Source organism: Malaya genurostris, chromosome 1 (genome assembly GCF_030247185.1).
Source record: "Malaya genurostris strain Urasoe2022 chromosome 1, Malgen_1.1, whole genome shotgun sequence".
NCBI classification, from domain to species: Eukaryota; Metazoa; Arthropoda; class Insecta; order Diptera; family Culicidae; genus Malaya; species Malaya genurostris.
In genome coordinates this window covers 23,714,492-23,731,517 of record NC_080570.1, presented here as the reverse complement: position 1 = coordinate 23,731,517, position 17,026 = coordinate 23,714,492, and the positions used below count along the sequence as shown (strand labels likewise).

General features: G+C 36.6%; 3 protein-coding genes across 6 annotated transcripts; all 3 read left to right on the top strand.

Annotated features, from left to right (window-relative positions):
- The first annotated feature begins 4,383 nt into the window (after positions 1–4,383).
- Positions 4,384–12,926, top strand: LOC131434937 (uncharacterized). Of its 4 annotated transcripts, none has more exons than XM_058602242.1 (3): positions 4,384–4,792; positions 5,765–6,139; positions 12,102–12,926. In XM_058602242.1, the coding sequence occupies exons 2-3, from the start codon at positions 5,926–5,928 to the stop codon at positions 12,563–12,565; spliced, it is 678 nt and encodes a 225-aa protein (XP_058458225.1). In that variant the 5' UTR covers positions 4,384–4,792; positions 5,765–5,925; the 3' UTR covers positions 12,566–12,926. The 4 variants fall into 4 exon arrangements, with proteins under 4 accessions (XP_058458225.1, XP_058458246.1, XP_058458257.1 ...); XM_058602263.1 differs by having other exon boundaries at positions 4,384–4,858; XM_058602274.1 differs by lacking the exon at positions 4,384–4,792 and adding an exon at positions 4,953–4,976.
- A 711-nt stretch (positions 12,927–13,637) lies between these two features.
- LOC131432079 (uncharacterized) lies at positions 13,638–14,916 on the top strand. The gene is made up of 3 exons (XM_058598176.1): positions 13,638–13,819; positions 13,883–14,000; positions 14,101–14,916. The coding sequence occupies exons 1-3, from the start codon at positions 13,724–13,726 to the stop codon at positions 14,580–14,582; spliced, it is 696 nt and encodes a 231-aa protein (XP_058454159.1). The 5' UTR covers positions 13,638–13,723; the 3' UTR covers positions 14,583–14,916.
- A 1,139-nt stretch (positions 14,917–16,055) lies between these two features.
- On the top strand, positions 16,056–17,026 carry LOC131434930 (ADP-ribosylation factor-related protein 1-like). The gene is made up of 3 exons (XM_058602228.1): positions 16,056–16,275; positions 16,347–16,771; positions 16,838–17,026. Exons 1-3 carry the CDS (start codon positions 16,183–16,185, stop codon positions 16,923–16,925), a joined length of 606 nt encoding a protein of 201 aa, XP_058458211.1. The 5' UTR covers positions 16,056–16,182; the 3' UTR covers positions 16,926–17,026.

Here is a 17,026-nt window from a genome sequence, read left to right as displayed (position 1 = left end):
TTGATCAAGTTCAAAGATCAAATGGCCGTCACTTCTGTTTCCGCAGATATAATGGCATAAGTGACGGAACCAACAAAAATCATTGTTTCTTTTCGCTCAATTCTCTCGGAATTCACTCAACAAATTTCGACGAACTTAGGCTCGTTTATAAACTGCAACGTCATTGATCAATTTTGAAAAGGTAATGGCGAACATTTCCAGTTCAGCCGACAAATCGGTGTGTTTTTCAATGCGCCAAAATTTTAGAAGCGTTTGAAAGCTACTATTAGATTATTTGATAGGCTCATAATACAAATGGCCGACGATATAATTTTATAAATATTCCAATAAGAATCTTTAAACAGCAAGAGAAAAGCTTTATAACTCCACTAGGTGAATGAAGAATTTTTATATTCGAAGCACGACTCAACGGTGCTGGGGATTGTAGTTTTTTTTGTTATAGTTTCATGATGACATGAACTATATATCTCGAACTGGAACACTCCTGAACACGCCCCAAACCCATGACATCATATTTACAAATCATAAACAATATCCTCTTTTTGCGAGCATGGCGGCCTCAGGCAAGTCCACATCGAATCATAAAAGTAGGTGGGAGAAATACCCATACAGTTGACATGATATTTTCAATGTGATGCCTTTGAAGCAACGGTAGCGATATGTCCGTTTATACCATAAAATCAAGCCTCCTTTAGCTACGAGTGCGAACCACTTTTGTTGGTTTTGGTTCTTCTTGGAACCCCCATACAGTCGACTGCTGTTTAGTTCCGGGCTCATATGAGTAAATCCATGTTTCGTCACCTGTATAGCTGTTACACACCAAATTTTGAAGCACCGCGAATGAATTTCTTTGCACCAACCGACATTTATTTACATAGTTCAAATAGTAGAATATGTACAGATTTATTTACAGAGCAGAGTAAAGATTTAAGATTTTGCAGAGCATACACTAAGATTTAATTTCGTTGTTCAGTAATATTTTGACGAGAACTTTCGGTAATCAATAGAAATAACCGATATTTCGGTACATGAGTTTTATTTAATAATAATTTTACCGGACGATCAGTTTAACGTAAATTTTCATTGAAGAATTTTGTAAATAGATATTCAATTCATACGTAAATCTAAATAGACGCCGAGTACGGTAAAAATCATACCACAGACTAACAGACAGGACACTCTAATTGGATTCTTTAATCATTTCACGCCTTTTTTGATAACGGCCAATAAGCCATCCATCAACATTCACTTTGAATAGTAATTTCGAATGACTCGGCACTCGCTTGCAATTTCTTTCGAAGGTGGAAGTTGTCAGGTGGCTTATTGGCCGTTCTCAAAAAAAGCGCGATTTTAACGATCATTTCGAATATTCCTTTAGTTGGGACAGTACTCGCATATGACATGATGGTGCCACGTTACCCTATCAAAAACATCTAGGCTGTCATCTAGACTGTGTTTATCATTTTCATTTACCAACAGAGTTGCCATTCATACAGAATTATTTTTCATATATTGATTTGTATACGTCCATGCGAATTTCTTGCAGGATACAAATTTAATACATATTGCTAAAACTAAAAACAGAATTGTGCCTACTTCTCATCTTCCAATGCAATATAAAATCGAACCGAATTGAATGTTTTGTTACGATATTTACTTACTTATTGTCGGCCGCTATTTGATTTCGGGTGAAAATTACCAACACAATCAAAAATAGTCTAGATGAACAACGTTGAGAAAAATAAATGGTTACTTTCCAACATCGCTAAAAAATTAAAATATTATCATTGAGCTGATGAAATCCGGCATCCCTGCAAGCAGCTGATCGCGGGTGTCGACAAACGAGGGGGAACCAACTAGTAGAAAAACTTTTACCTAACACTAGGGGTGTACCGATAGTGATTAGTTCGCGCAGTTCAATATAGGTGGACCTAGTGCATGACGAAAATTTATTTTTATAATAATTTACTCATAGTGTCATGTCTGTTAGTCTGTGATCATACTGTCCGTATGGTAGAATTATCTTCCAATAACCAAACTTCTGTGCAAAATAATTGTCGTGAAAATAGCTCTCAAACGGTTATTAAAATTTTCAGTAAGTGTCTTTTCATTAGCCAAACGAAAAAAATCTTGAAGGGTTCATCGAACGGATTGAGGTACAGGTGCTAAAGTTTTTTAAAACATTAGAGCCACTCAAAGCTTTTTGTTTTGCTATGGGCAGGAAATAATTTCGTATCATAACTGTGTTTCGGAAGGCGCTCATAGTTCCGGTCAAGCGGGACATTTGACACCTTTTAATTAAAAAAAACTATAGCCACACTATAGGTTGGAATTTTTTTCATTCATTTCTGTGAAAAAAAATCGAATCCGAAATACCTCATCGAAAGTAGAAAATTTGTGTTCTTTTTTGAAATCCAAAAATCCAGAATTTTAACCAAAAAAGGACAAACACAAAATAATTACAATCTGTTAGGTCCATTTGGTTTACAGTTTACAGTAGTTGTTCAACAGTTCAGCGATTACCGAACGTTCAGCTGTTGAAAATTCGGTAAAAAATCAGCGAATTCTGCGAAATCTTCTAAGTGTGTAGGCTATCGGACTCAGTGCTGTAAAACTTCATTCAATTCAATTGAAACTGAATGTGGAACACATTGACGATCTCTCAAATGCAGTAAACTTCGCTCTCTGACACACACAATGTTTGCTGACGGCCCGAACGGGCAGCATTCAGTCATCAATCGTTTCTCTTCAATCGAGGCTCAGTTGAACCACCGTCAGTTGATCTCTTGAAGTAACAAAATATCTCTTTCAATAGTGTGAGAGCGGCCTTCAAATGAGGTTCATGTAAACATTCCAATTGGTTCAAGATAATAGATGAAAGACAAACCAGATTGCTGAAATATCAATCACAGAATACACATAAATTAATTGTTTCCTCCTTCAGTTTTCATTTTTAATACTTTACTCCATTTATTATTCTATTCGTTCGAATTTGCTTACTACCAAGAGCGAAGGCAATGAAGGAGTTACACTACTCCGCACTTGAAACTGAGCAAGCTAAACTTCAAATGACTATCAACGATTATTCAACTGACGATGAATTCCGGGAGCTTCACTTGAAAATGGCAGCAAAAGTCGAATGAATTAGTAGGGATATGCTGACGGTCAGCGGCCATAAATTTCGTTTTCATCTTATATTATTCGATTGAAAATGAAATTTTACCGCACTGATCGGACTACAAATGCAAGTTACCGCCATCCAAGGATTAACTCCAGAAAATGGGTATATACTAAAAAAAATAAAAAGTTAAAATACTTCACAGTTGAATGAAAGAAAAATGTATGCCGTTCAGTTTATTTCTCAAATTGAATTATTCATAACATCTTAAGTAACAATAAAGTTTTTTTACCCAATTCTCAACAGTTGACCTTTCGGTAATCAGTTCGGCAAATTAATTGAATACTGAGCGTTCGGTAATGTAGATATTGCTGAACTGTCCAACAACTACCAAATAGTTCTGTAAATTCAACTGTATCATTGAAGGGATGGCTCAGTATTGATTTTGGTTATGTTCATAAAGATCGATTGAAAAGGTTTTTCGGATCTTATAAAATAATACAATTATTCTTCCGCGATTATTTATTCATTTTCACAATAACGAGTGAAGAAATTAGTGATTAATTCATGACCAAACTCATTTGATAAGTAAGATCAGCTTAAAAATACCCAAAATGAGTCACGGTGATATTTCCGAGTATCACCTGAGGCAGACCCTGTCAGCTTGGAGTGAAATCAATTTTCAGTTCAGCAACGCCATCGCACGGCAGCACATTCAACGTATCATGTCAAATGTATGGGTGCGCAGTGCTGCTATTTTGGCGCGCACGAATTTGACATTTCTCTTCCATACTTCTATGTACGAGATTCGATGCGGACTCGCCTGAGGGCGCCATGCTCGCAAAAAAGGATGTTGCCAATAATTTGTTCGGGAAATGTGAGAGCTGGATATCTTGTTAATATGATGTCTTTGCCTGAGGGGAGGCACTGCTTTCGTCAAAGTTTCAAGCTATTACAATTTGATTTACTTTACGTTTCATCTTCGACTCATCAATGCATAACAGTTTTTATGTGGAACTGTTATGCCACCTAGTAGTAATATATTTTACAACTGTATACGAAATAGTTGCTGCGTATATCAAAACATATAATCCTTCCGAAAATCCTATCGATGACAATACTTTTCTTTGAACTTGTCGTAAGTCTCGTAACCATCGACAAATATTTGAGTAAATTTGAGCTCACGAAGGAGAGAAAAGGAAAAGAGAATTGAGACCCATTCGGTTGATGTGCATAGGGTAAAAACTATGATTTACACAAAAGGTTACACAGTACTCTTCCAGCGCTCTCTTTTCGGTGCAGGTTTCCATACGTTAGACCTCTGCGTGCCGTGAAAAGGTTGAAACTGCATCGGTGGTGGTATCCATCTTTCGGACCATGCACACCAGGTGCTACCGCATCATTCGAGTGTGTTGATCTTTCGACGTCGTTCGTTGGAAAGTGAAATTCCGCGATCCCTTAGCATACTCCAGAGGTGCTCAAAATTGAACAATTATACCGCATTACTCGGTTCGGGTCGGTCGAGAAGCTGAGGTGCGGTGGTAGGAGGATATTGAATCAAATAAATAAACAAAAAGTTGATTGACTGTGTGAATTCCGTGGTTTTGGTGCGAATCGATCGTGGATACTCGCAAACAACTCGCATAGTAGTTGCGATCATCGGATGGTGGATAGGTACGATATCATGTCGAAGGAGTGTAGTGCGCATAAGTGAGGGTGACATTTTTGCGACACATACAAGTGAGAAAAGTTCTTGATCCGTAGTTTGTAGTGGTATCTTCGCTTTCTGAACTATGTCATTGTTGCCTGTTTTGGTACCGTACGTCTATGACATTTCGGAATTAACGAGATCGTTCACGTAAGCAAGGGCTGTAGATTCCATTGACGAACATTAGTGTGACCTGTTGTGGAGCTAAAATATATTTTTTAAATAGTTTACATGTAGGAGGGATAAAGGTTGTCGCCTAATCAGTCGGAGAAGTCTTCTGTGTAAGTTGTCCGCAGCTAACCTAAATTCCAGACAGTAAAACTTTGAAGTTTATTGCTATTTTTTCATTTCGCTGATTGAAGACGGCGGGCCTAAAAATGACGAGGAACAGGACCTCGAAACGTGTTTCGTTCACTCCAATGGCTAGTAATTCACTACCGTGATGACTGTTAGCAACATCAGAATTCGAAACAATACGTTGAAAATTTATTAAAACCTAAAACGTGTAGTATTTTTACCGGTTAGCAGGTTTGAGCCTCGCTCAAATTTAGGTGGTAATCAGCTAGCCTAGCACAGACTAGCACGATATATTACATCGAATGCGTTCCTATACGAATGGTCACGAAAAAACGATTATAGTAAAATTAAATTCAGTTCAAAGCCGGCGATACATAGCAGCTGTTGTATGGAAAAGGCAGCATGTTAAAATTAATTAACACGAATCAATTTTCAAAAGCAGTTCGATGGGTCTACTAATGCTTGAATTTCTATAAGTGCAACGAGTGGGTAGTCTGTGATGGCGTGAGCGTTGAAGCCACATTTGTTTGGCTGCCAACTAATCATGAAAATAAATGTTTTAATTGTTATTGAACTGTTCAGAATATTTCGTTATGATTGATTTAACTAAAGATCAAACCCCTGCACTTATTTCTTTACAGCGACCAGCGAAATAATGCTCAAAGCGGTAACGACGCCCGCAGACGTCACAAAGTGCAATCTGGATTGGAAATAGATCGTACGAGGATCACATAAACATAAATAATCACCCTCCTTGGAGAGAAACATACACCCCCACCCCCTTGAAAAAACCATCGCTAAGATGAGCTTGAAAACGAGAGGAATCGTGTTCGCCACTTTCTTCGGCAGTTGTCTGATCGTGGGTTTGCTGGTGGCGGCTCTCACCACCGACAACTGGGTGCAGTCCAATGCCAAACGCAACTCTACCGAATCGCAAGGACGAATTCATTTTGGGCTGTTCGGTGGGCAGAAGCATTTGAATGTCGCGTACGGTTGGCGGGTACACGAGATCAATGGTATGTTATGCACTAATGATTATTTAATAGTTTAGCCGTTGGCCAGATTCCGACAGTGAAGAAGCGCGTACAAGTAGAAGATGAAATACGTTGGGTGACTATACCAATTGTCATCTATTATTAGTCAAGTCAGCACATTATTTTAGAAATTACTAGAGCTATAATCAACGGATTACATTTGCAATATTCGGTTCGGCTCTAAGACCTGACATCACGAACGCGAAGATTCGAAACGAATGCACCAATCTTACCATCTTACACACTCGTCAATCTGGGCAAAACTTGAACAGCCGAGTGCTCGGCTGACAGAAAATTTGCTTTTACCGAAATTTTCGGTTTCAAAAAAAACTTTAAATTACCGAGATCTTCGTCGCTTCTGAAAACAAATTACCGACATTATCAGTGTTCAAGCGTGTGAGCTAATGCCGGGATTTTAAGCAAATAATTAAAATAAAATTTTAAATATAAAATAAAAATTCCAACTAAAACTCGTTATCTAGATTTATTTATTTCAACATTATGTTCCTATTTACATCACTCAGTTTTGCACTGAAGAAAAATTACTACTTTGATGAATCACCGAGTTTCGGTTGTCTAAGAGTTGTTTACCGAGACTTCGGTAAGTTGATATAATTAATTTGCTGATTTCGGCAAAACGACCAATTGCTGGTAAACCGAATATGAGTATAACATTTTGAATTGCCGAGAAATCGGAAATAATATACCGAGAATTTTGGAAAAAGCTATCTTAGACGAAATTTCAGTAGACTATCGTTTTGCCGTTCGTTTTCAGCATTTTTTTTGCCGAAATCAAAATTAAGTTTTAAGTGTGTATACCCTTTGATCCAATGCATCGGACAGAAATAGGAAATTTCGCTCTCTAACTGATTATATGAAATCTATATCTGACATAGAAAAATATCGTGTAAATTGTGTCAATGAGCTATTGTCGAAAACGACAAATCCTACAAAAGAAGTGTTGCACTAGTTATTTTCGCAGAATCAGTCGTTTTGTCGTGAATACGACTTACTTTACTATGGGGTGCCATTTCAAAATTTACCCTCTGAGAGAGTGATAAGTTTTTGATCGTGAATATCTCTTGTTGTATCTAACGAATCAACATAATTTCTGCTACATGCCATCGGAAATATGATCACAATTTTATGATAAAATTTTCAGTTGTGTGACATAATCTCAAAAAGTTCAAAATTAAACTTTTCTGAAATGTTTGTTATAAACGAGTATAAAAGAGGATAATTCATAAGCCGCGTTTGCCTTGCTCGTATTTATAAAGCTCATAGCTCAGTGATCTGTGAAAGGATTTATATAATCTAACTACCAATAGAATCGAAATTTTTCAACTTAAACGTGTATAGCAACAGCATTGAAGTATTTCAATAGTACACTATTGAAAAACCTGTCTCATTTGACCCAAGTCAACACCAGCCAATCAGAACGCGTTCTGAGGAAGACAACAAAATATCTGCTGCTGTACAACAAGTCGTTCGAGAAAAATGTTCCGAAAAGTGGTGAATATCGTAGTGAGTTCCTCAATTTGGTCCTTCTGAATGCTAGAGACGAATCCCTACAGCATATTAATAGTTTCTTTTAATGAATTATGCAAATCCGAAATGAAATAATCGACATTAAAATTCTGTATGCGGCTATTTTCATAGCCGTTAGGACCGCCCATTAGTGAAAAAGCTACAAACGAAATCACGTAAAAGAAAGCTCCTAACCAAAATTGAATCAGTTTGGATTCTATCGCTAATGCGAGCAGATGTATTTTGTGCCGTTTGCAAAGCTATTTTCTCTTCCGACAAGAGTGATTACGTCACAGCTGCCAGTCATTTGCATTGGTGAGAAAGCAACGGTGGAGAGCATTACAAAAAAATCAGCCGTTCTAATGGCTCTAAAAGTTTTCTAAAGAACTATTAGGATTTCTTGCTCGCAAATCGAAGGAAAATATCCTCAGTTTAGTGCAAATCTATAACTGTTTGATTTGATTTGTGCACTTTTCGTTGTGTGAAATTCACAGTAATCGAGATCAAGTGAAGCCTTCTTTGTTTTTGCGAAAAATGTGGAAAAGGGGAATGCTTGCATAATTCATACAATTGATCAACTAATTGATATTCGGAAGTGTTAAGGAACATGTCAGTTGTTTTCGTATTCACGACATCCAGTTATGTCTCTGAAATTACCCACCCGCCTTTTTTTTTCAATAGAAATACTGAAAAAGTCCTTATACTACACTAATAAAAATTGATTTTAGAAATTTATAATCGACTTACTATTATTACCATTATTTTGATAAAATTTTGTCTGTTTGTTTGTTTGTTTTGTTGTGTAATAGGTGATTAAGTTCCCCACCAATCGAACATACATTGCAGGATGGGCACAATCAAGGAAAAGTTTTTCAAACAAAAACTATTTCTTATCCAAACTGAGTTTTTTATCCAGTGTATTTTTATTAAAAATTAAACTAAACTGAAAGTCAGATTCATCTAAGGTTTCAATAAATCTCAATTTGTTGCTAGTTCCCCGATATTTGCAGAAAGTATCAGTGCTGAATAAGAAAAAGATTTTGTTAGAAAAACCTTTTTCCCTTTAAAAATGCCTATCTTACAAGATATGGAAGGTTCCCTTAAAATTTTTAAGATCGATTTTCAACTGTAAAATTCGATTTGTATTTTTTCAGTATCTTCACTCAAAAATTATACTTATTTTGAGAACACATTTTTTTGCAGAATTTGTCATTTTTCTACTCTAATCAATTGCGAAAAAATGGTAAAAATGTCTAGTCCTTTTCGATATATAGTCTAGAGATATTTTGGAAAAATAAAGTGATCTAAGTGGCTTTTTGTGATAAAGCAGACGCTGTCAGCTTGGAACGAAATTAATCTTCAGTTCAGCAATGCCATCGCACGGCATGGGTGCGCAATGCTGCTATTTTGGCGCGCACGAATTTGACATTTTTCTCCCCTACTTCTATGTACGAGATTCGATGAGGACTGAGCCTGAGAGCACCATGCTCGCAAAGAAGGATGTTGCCAGTGATTTGTTCGGGAAATGTGAGAGCTGGATATCTTGTTGATATGATGTCTTTGGATAAAGTCTATATGCTGCCAACTCCGAATACGATTTTGCGCTAAATACGTCTATTCGAATTCTACACTAAAAAACTTGATTAATCCACCTAGCAGTGAGATGATACCTTTTTTTTATCAATCCGCATGTGTTGTTTGCATGAATATTCTTCGGTTTTTCAGTTTTCATGACATTATTTTAATGACCGTCGTTTTAAGCGACAATTTGAGATTTTAATCACACTTTACTCTGTAATGTCGAAACTGCAAATCGGATCGAATTTGAATCTAAAAGTGGGACAATCGATTAAACATTCCATGATATGTCGAAGTAAGTTCCACTTTAGAGTTTACGGTAATTTAAGGTACTTCCAGAGCCGGTATTCAGGAACCAGCATAACCCAAACCGATTCGTATGGCCATGAATTGACTTGACGAATAAATTGCAATAGTTTTGAGTCCATCCGAGCTGGGGATGATTATGCATTGGTATAATTTTCCTTATGGCACGGAAAATCATATACTTAGTCTTTGTGGCATTTAATGATAATAAGTTCGCATTGAAATATTGATCAAGAGTTCTTAAATCACTTTCCATTGAGTTAATAATAGCATTGATGTCACTGTCAGGATAGAACAGAGCTGTGTCATCGGCGAATAGTCGTAGAGTTCCTTTAAGATGTAAATTACCTATATCATTAATATATAAAAGAAACAATAGTGGTCCAATATTACTTCCTTGTGGAACACCAATGTTCATTGGAGCAAGGTTGCTGCTGTCACTTTCGATGGATACAAATTGTTTCCTATTAGTCAAGTAACTACGGATAATTGAATTAGCAATGCCCCTGATCCCATAGCAATCGAGTTTGTCCAAAAGTATACTATGATCTAATGTGTCAAAACCTTTTTTAAGGTCTAAAAATAATGCACCAACTATATTTTTACTATCGATCTCGCTTATAATTTCCTCAACTAATTCAATTATAGCGGTTTGGGTGCTAGAACCTTGTCTGAAGCCATATTGGAATTTAAAGAAGACATTATGCGTACTTAGGAATTCGATAAGTCTAGTGACTAGAAGTTTTTCAATTATTTTGTTGAATACGGACAATGTAGATATAGGACGGTAATTATTACAATCACAACGGTCACCCGATTTGAACACAGAAATGACTTTAGCCACCATGAGGCAATCAGGGTAGTAACCGGTCTGAATAATTACGTTAAAGCACTGAGAGAGTATTTTAGCGAATGCAAATGAATTATGTTTTAGTACACTGACAGAGACGTTATCAGGGCCGTTACTCTTCTTATTATCCAAACCTTGTATTAGATTTTTTATCGTGACGTCACAAATGAACAAGAATTCATCTTTGACAGTTCAGCGGTACTGTTTACAAACAAATTTAAACAAAATCGAGGAACACATCTCAAACAATCATCTTTACACTTCACAACTAGCTAGTTTTATTTAATAAATCTCTGAAACGAATCGTTAACAATGTTTTGGAACTATATTTAGGCGATATGGACCGTGAATGTTCTCATCCGTTTGTCAACAGACAAACAAACAAAAAAGTCTGTTTACAAACAGTACCGCTGAATTGTCAAAATGTGTTCATCCGATTGAGGTTAGCAGTGACGGTAAAAAACCTAATTAACAGTATCACTTCATATTTACAGATGAAGGACGTAGAAAAATAGAATCACAAACACGACGAACGTTACTTATTGGACAAAAAGATGAGTTTACAGGAATTTGCACGCTAGCATCGTCTTCAAAGCATTTGAGCTATCACTACTTGTAGAACACGTGAAATTCATGAAAATACACACTTAACTCATAAGATTAATGTAAAAACTGTTGATATTTTGTGGAAATCATGCTACATTTATCTGAAATGCACATCAAAACGATAAGATATATCGTTAATTCTAGAATTTCATATGAATGTCACATTGTTTACCATATAGATTTCAATTGAAATCGCGTTGACCGAATCAAGTGTTCTGCACATACATTTGTGCTGTACTTATTTCAACTAGAAAATGAACTGTTTAACACATGTAGATCGATTCAATAGCAAAACACATCACATCCAAAGCAAAAACACATCAAAGTTTAGCGAAAAATAATCTAATCTTGCATCTTTCTAAATTTGCACAAGCAATCTTGAAACAAATCGCTTAAGTTATGCATTGCAATGAAATTGAATGATGAATCGATCGTGCTAAATTTTATAAGTGTATGCAATGTGACATTTTAAGACAAAGTCTACATGTCCAGAATGTTTCATTCAACTATGAAAAAAAATTTCCAACTGCGAATATGATTTAGCGAGAAATTCATCATATTTAAGTCAATTATAAAATTTTTTCTCCGCATTAATTTCGCGTAATTTTTTCTCCGCATTAATTTCCTGTGAGACTCTTGTACTTTGGATCAAGTTCGAAAATCATTTGCCAGTCACCACGTAAACAACAAAACGCATTTATTTCACTGGCTGAGCCGATTTCAACAAGCTTAAGGTTTTTTTTTCAAAGCTACTCTTGAGATGTGAATCAAACTAGGAGATCACATGGCTGTCATTTTTTGTTTCAGAGATATAATGGTATAAGTGACGTAACCGACAAAACGCCTCATTATTCCTTCGTCCAATTGTTTTAACCAATTTTAACAATCCTGGGCATGTTTTAATGCTTTTATGAACTAACCGAATCAATCTGAATGAATTTGTGTCCAAAATCTGCCAAAATTCGTGTCAGAAAGTATCCTAATGAAAAAAAAGTTGTAATGAGACTGTTTGAATGGCATGAGAAAGGTGGATTTAGAAGAGGTTTCTGTTATACTAATCATATTATTCTGACTCAGTTTTAGATGTACTCCGAGATGAACCCGACGTGATGAGCTACTGGTTATGGTTCGGAACAACCATCGGTACCGGATTGGGTGCATTGAGTGGAGCAGTAGGAGCTGTGGCATCTGTCTTGAAGTCATCTTCTGCATCGAAGAAAACGGGAACGATGCTAATTCTATTCGTCAGCAATTTTCTGTCGGGATTATCTCAGCTGCTATCGTTTGTTTGTTGGTTGATACAGTTCTACCAATACCTAACCCACAACGTGTTACTTGAAGATGATCGAAAAAACAACTGGAGCAGTCAAGGTTTGGCGTCACTTGGTACGAGTTTCTACTTCGTGGTGGCCGGAATTCTAGTTGTTATTATAAACATAATCCTGCTCACGGTAGCCGTAAAAATGGAAAGACGGGAACGCAACCGAGTGCTCGAACCGCTGACAGATGAAAAAAATCAGGGAGCTATAATGCTTTATTGAAGCTAAGGAAAGCTGAGGTCGTCGGAAAAATCAGCACTTCAGCTGAAGTTGTCCAGATAGATATCGTTTTACTGCAACATTACATACTCCAGTTACTTATTTTAACGCTAGATTAGGTTAGGGCTGCGTGAAAGGCTATCATCGTCTTACCCATTACGGTATGCCAAATATTATAAGATTTATTGAAAAATAATATGAACTCATTGTGGAAATAACTCAAGTTAGCCATACGTTGGAACTAAAGAATATCATTTTTTTTAGATTAGGTATAAGGAATAGGCCTAGGAACTTCAAACTGAAATTTGAAATGTGAACGTAAAAATTTGTTCGATGAATAAATTTTGCCATTTACCATCAAAAACCCTACTTAATTTGCTTTGAGATAAAACTTTATTTTCTTTCTTAACGCATACCCTGTAAGTTCGGTTCCAGCGGCAGTCAGATCCGGATGAATCTAAAAAAACAATCATTAATTCTCATTTGAATCTATTGTCGTTTTTCATTGAGAACACTCGTGGAGTGTTTTGCTCGATTCGTACACTTTTCATGCAGTCGGGCAATCAAAACAGGTGCACTGTGTTTCATTGAATTGCACCGTACGGAAAAAATGCACTTTCGAGGCAATTCGCGGGCAACCATTTTGCACCCGTTTTCTTTTCCTAGCTGCAAGCGTGCAAACCAAACTTTACAAAACCGTTTCATTGATCGGCTGTCAGGACAAAACACTGGCACCGAGCGAGTGGAATCAATGAAAGACGACATATGTTTGCAAAAATTGGTTCAGCCATCTTCAAGATAATTGTGGCCATCTTTACACTCTCAAACATTTTGCGAACTCGACGAAACGGTTCGAATGGTATGCGTTCAATTGCAAAGCCTTCACTAAAAACTAGACAATCAATTGAGACTGAATATATCTATCGCGAGGGATTGCGTGTGAACACTTATTCGACAATATGGATATTCTTATCAGAATGATAACCAATTACTTTCACAACTGATATCAATACAACCCTCTCGTATCAAACGTAAGTCCTTATCTCAGGTATGAGAAGAGTCAGTCCTATTGATTCATCACTTGCAGTACTAGTGTGGCCTTCTTGATGAGATATTTACAGCTTCAACCTAGCTTCGTAGCTGTTGATACCGACGACAGTAATGGCTAAAACCAAGTGGAATATTCTGTTTGCCACTTTCGTATTATCCTGTCTCTCCTTGGCAGCACTCATTGTATCGCTTTGTACACCTTACTGGGTAAAATGAATGGAATTGTATAATAAATTTTGTGACTGGCACTTCAAAAATTACGCACAACAGGTGGTCTCCGAAGCATATCAATCACAAGCATCCAGAAATAGTGATATACATTACGGACTCTTTGGAGGATCGGTCACGAGAAAGATTTTGCTCAGTCCAGCCTACTACGATCTTACAGGTTAGTTATCGATTAGCAGTATGACATCTGATTATCAGTCATAGCACGAAAAAATGTATGACTTCACTGCAAAAAATATGAATAATATTATTTTAACTAGTTATCTGCCTGTACGAGGAAAATGTTTGCGTCTACAGCTGTCAGAAAAAAGAACAGCTTCGTGAGTCCGAATTATTGGATATGCTGAATGGTCGGAAACCTCCGGAATGTCCATTGAGTAGCTCTAGAGCAGAAAGCTCAACCAGTTCACGGAATATAGCCAGTGATTCGAAGGTGACATCGAAAAGTGACTTCATCAATGCCGGCATGTGGTTGACAACAGTCATTTTTCTAGGAACAGCTACTGCCTTCGCTGGAGCAGCCTCCAGCTTCTCCATCATCAATGTACTATTCAACCCAATAGAGCCTGTTTTCAGTATGTTCGGACTGTACATCTGGAATGGTATTGTAATTGGTGCATCGCTTATGAGCATGATTATCTGGGGCATTCTGTTCGGATCACAGCTAAGTGAAAACATCAGTATCACCGATACACTAACTCCGGAAGCGCCTTATAGTTCGACAGGATTGGCCTCACTTTGAGCCAGTTATTGGATACTATTTCTGCCACTGCTGTTCCATGGAGCAAACATTGGCCTTTTGCTATGGAGGCAGTATGCGATCAATAAAGAACCACCACCGACGACGATCGATGTCGATAAGTCTGATCTTACTATTATCATGTATTAGAAATGAATATTGCATAAGGAACTAAGAAGTAATTAGAAAACAAAAGGGAACATCTAAAAATAGGTTGGACAAGAACCGAAATTCAGCTGTTCAAAAGAACGATCCGTTCGATTCCAGTTATCAGAAAATAAATTTAAAACATGATTTCCGCGTAACAAATTCGAGACTATTTTTCAGAAAACATCGGCAATAAATAATAGTTATTTGAAGTTAAACTGGTTTCCACGCTTGATTTCGATTACGAAAATTGATTACATAACCTCACTTTGCATCAATATAGTTTAGTATCAAGAAGCTGAAGGTTTACTTTTCACGCAAAAGTTTTACGAATGCAAAAGTTTTACCCATTCTGAAAGGTTGTTTAAGGAATTATTGCATGTAATTATTTCCGCAATTGATACTCGATTTCTATTTTGGTCTATGTGATAATTTGCTAACATCATCGTTTTATTGTCCTTTATGATCCATAAAGGTGCTGAATTGTTTTGAGTTTTGCGTTTGAAGGCCAAAACCGAAAGAAATTGAATGATGGTTAGTGAAATTAAAAACTAGATGTCATCTAGACCATTTTTGCGTCGCAATTCAGAGCTAAAACCTTAATGTTTATCGACCATTCGTTATATCAAGTATATTATTAAAAGCAAATTAAAAAGGAATATTCAGGCTACCGTTTACTCGACAATTTGTCACAATATTGCAAAACGCTCAACTTCCTTTCGGAACTAGAACAAAATTTTCTTGTCTTCCACAGAAATTCCCCAGCTGCAATTACTGGAAAATATAATTTAATCAAAAGACGAGCGTAATTCAAAGAGATAACATTATCGGAATGGTTGTGATTTTTTTGCAATATTCTCGGCAATCCCAAGCAAGATCTTCCAGTAGAAGTTCAAGTATGTCAATGATCCTATATTTAGTGATGTCGTAATATCGATCGATTAATCGAGTAATCGATTAATTATCTAGATAATCGAATAATATTTAATCGATTAGCTTAAAACTAATATTCGATTATTGAGCTAATCGAATAATTAAAAAAATCCCATAGTAATAATCGAATGAATAATCGATTAATAACCAAGATAATTGAATAAATTCAATCGATTAGTTTCAAAATTATACTCGATTATTAAATAATCGAGTAATTCGAAATTTCCGACATCCCTACCTATATTGACAACAATATTGTCTTGTGTAAGGGTGGCTAATGAATTGAAGATGTTCATTTTACGCCATTAACCTCTGCACTGTAAAAAATGAACGACTCCAGATTACCGTAGCTCATCTGTCAAAATCATACGAATTTGTCAATTAGATCAAAACAAAACAAAACAGATTCGTCTGTTATTGAAACTTCTTTGTGGAAAACAGTAAATTTACAGAAATTTGTATAATTTGTCGTTTGAATTCGACATAAATATATACATACAGGTGCAGTGAACGGATCGAAAATATGTATACATTACTCAGTGGCTTCTACAAATACCTTACACAGAAGGATGAATATTGCATACTAATTTTAGGGTTGGACAACGCAGGTAAAACGGTAATACTAATTTGCGTGGCAGTTTCAGTGTTTATTTACGCATGACCATAATTTTTTTGTTTTTGCGATAGACCTATCTGGAGGCGGCAAAAACAAAATTTACAAAAAACTATCGGGGAATGAATCCGAGCAAAATCACCACAACCGTAGGACTGAATATAGGACAGATAGATATCATGGGTATCCGAATGAGCTTTTGGGATCTGGGCGGACAGCAAGAATTACAGTCACTGTGGGATAAATACTACTCCGAGTCTCATGCCGTAATCTACGTGGTGGATTCTAACGATCGAGAACGGATGCACGAGTCGAAGGAAGTTTTCGATAGAATGATTGGGAATGAATACCTGTCCGGTGTACCGCTGCTGGTGCTGGCTAATAAGCAAGATTTACCCGATTGTATGGGGGTCAGAGAAATTAAACCAGTATTTCAAGAGGCCGGCCATTTAATCGGAAGGCGAGATTGTCTAGTTATGCCAGTATCGGCACTGACTGGGTAAGTCTGGGAAATAAGGATATTTCTCTAATACAAATAAATGAATAACCCATTTTGCATTCCTAGGGAAGGCGTAGACGAAGGCATAAAATGGCTAGTGGAATCTATCAAACGGAATTCATTCGCACGTCCTCCAAAATCGGAAGACACGTGATTGTCTAGGCCTACGCTATTATTGGAGTGCAATATTATTCCAATCGGCAATAGTTGCCGTTTTATTTATAATATATTGTAAGAAAAATGCAATGAAAAATC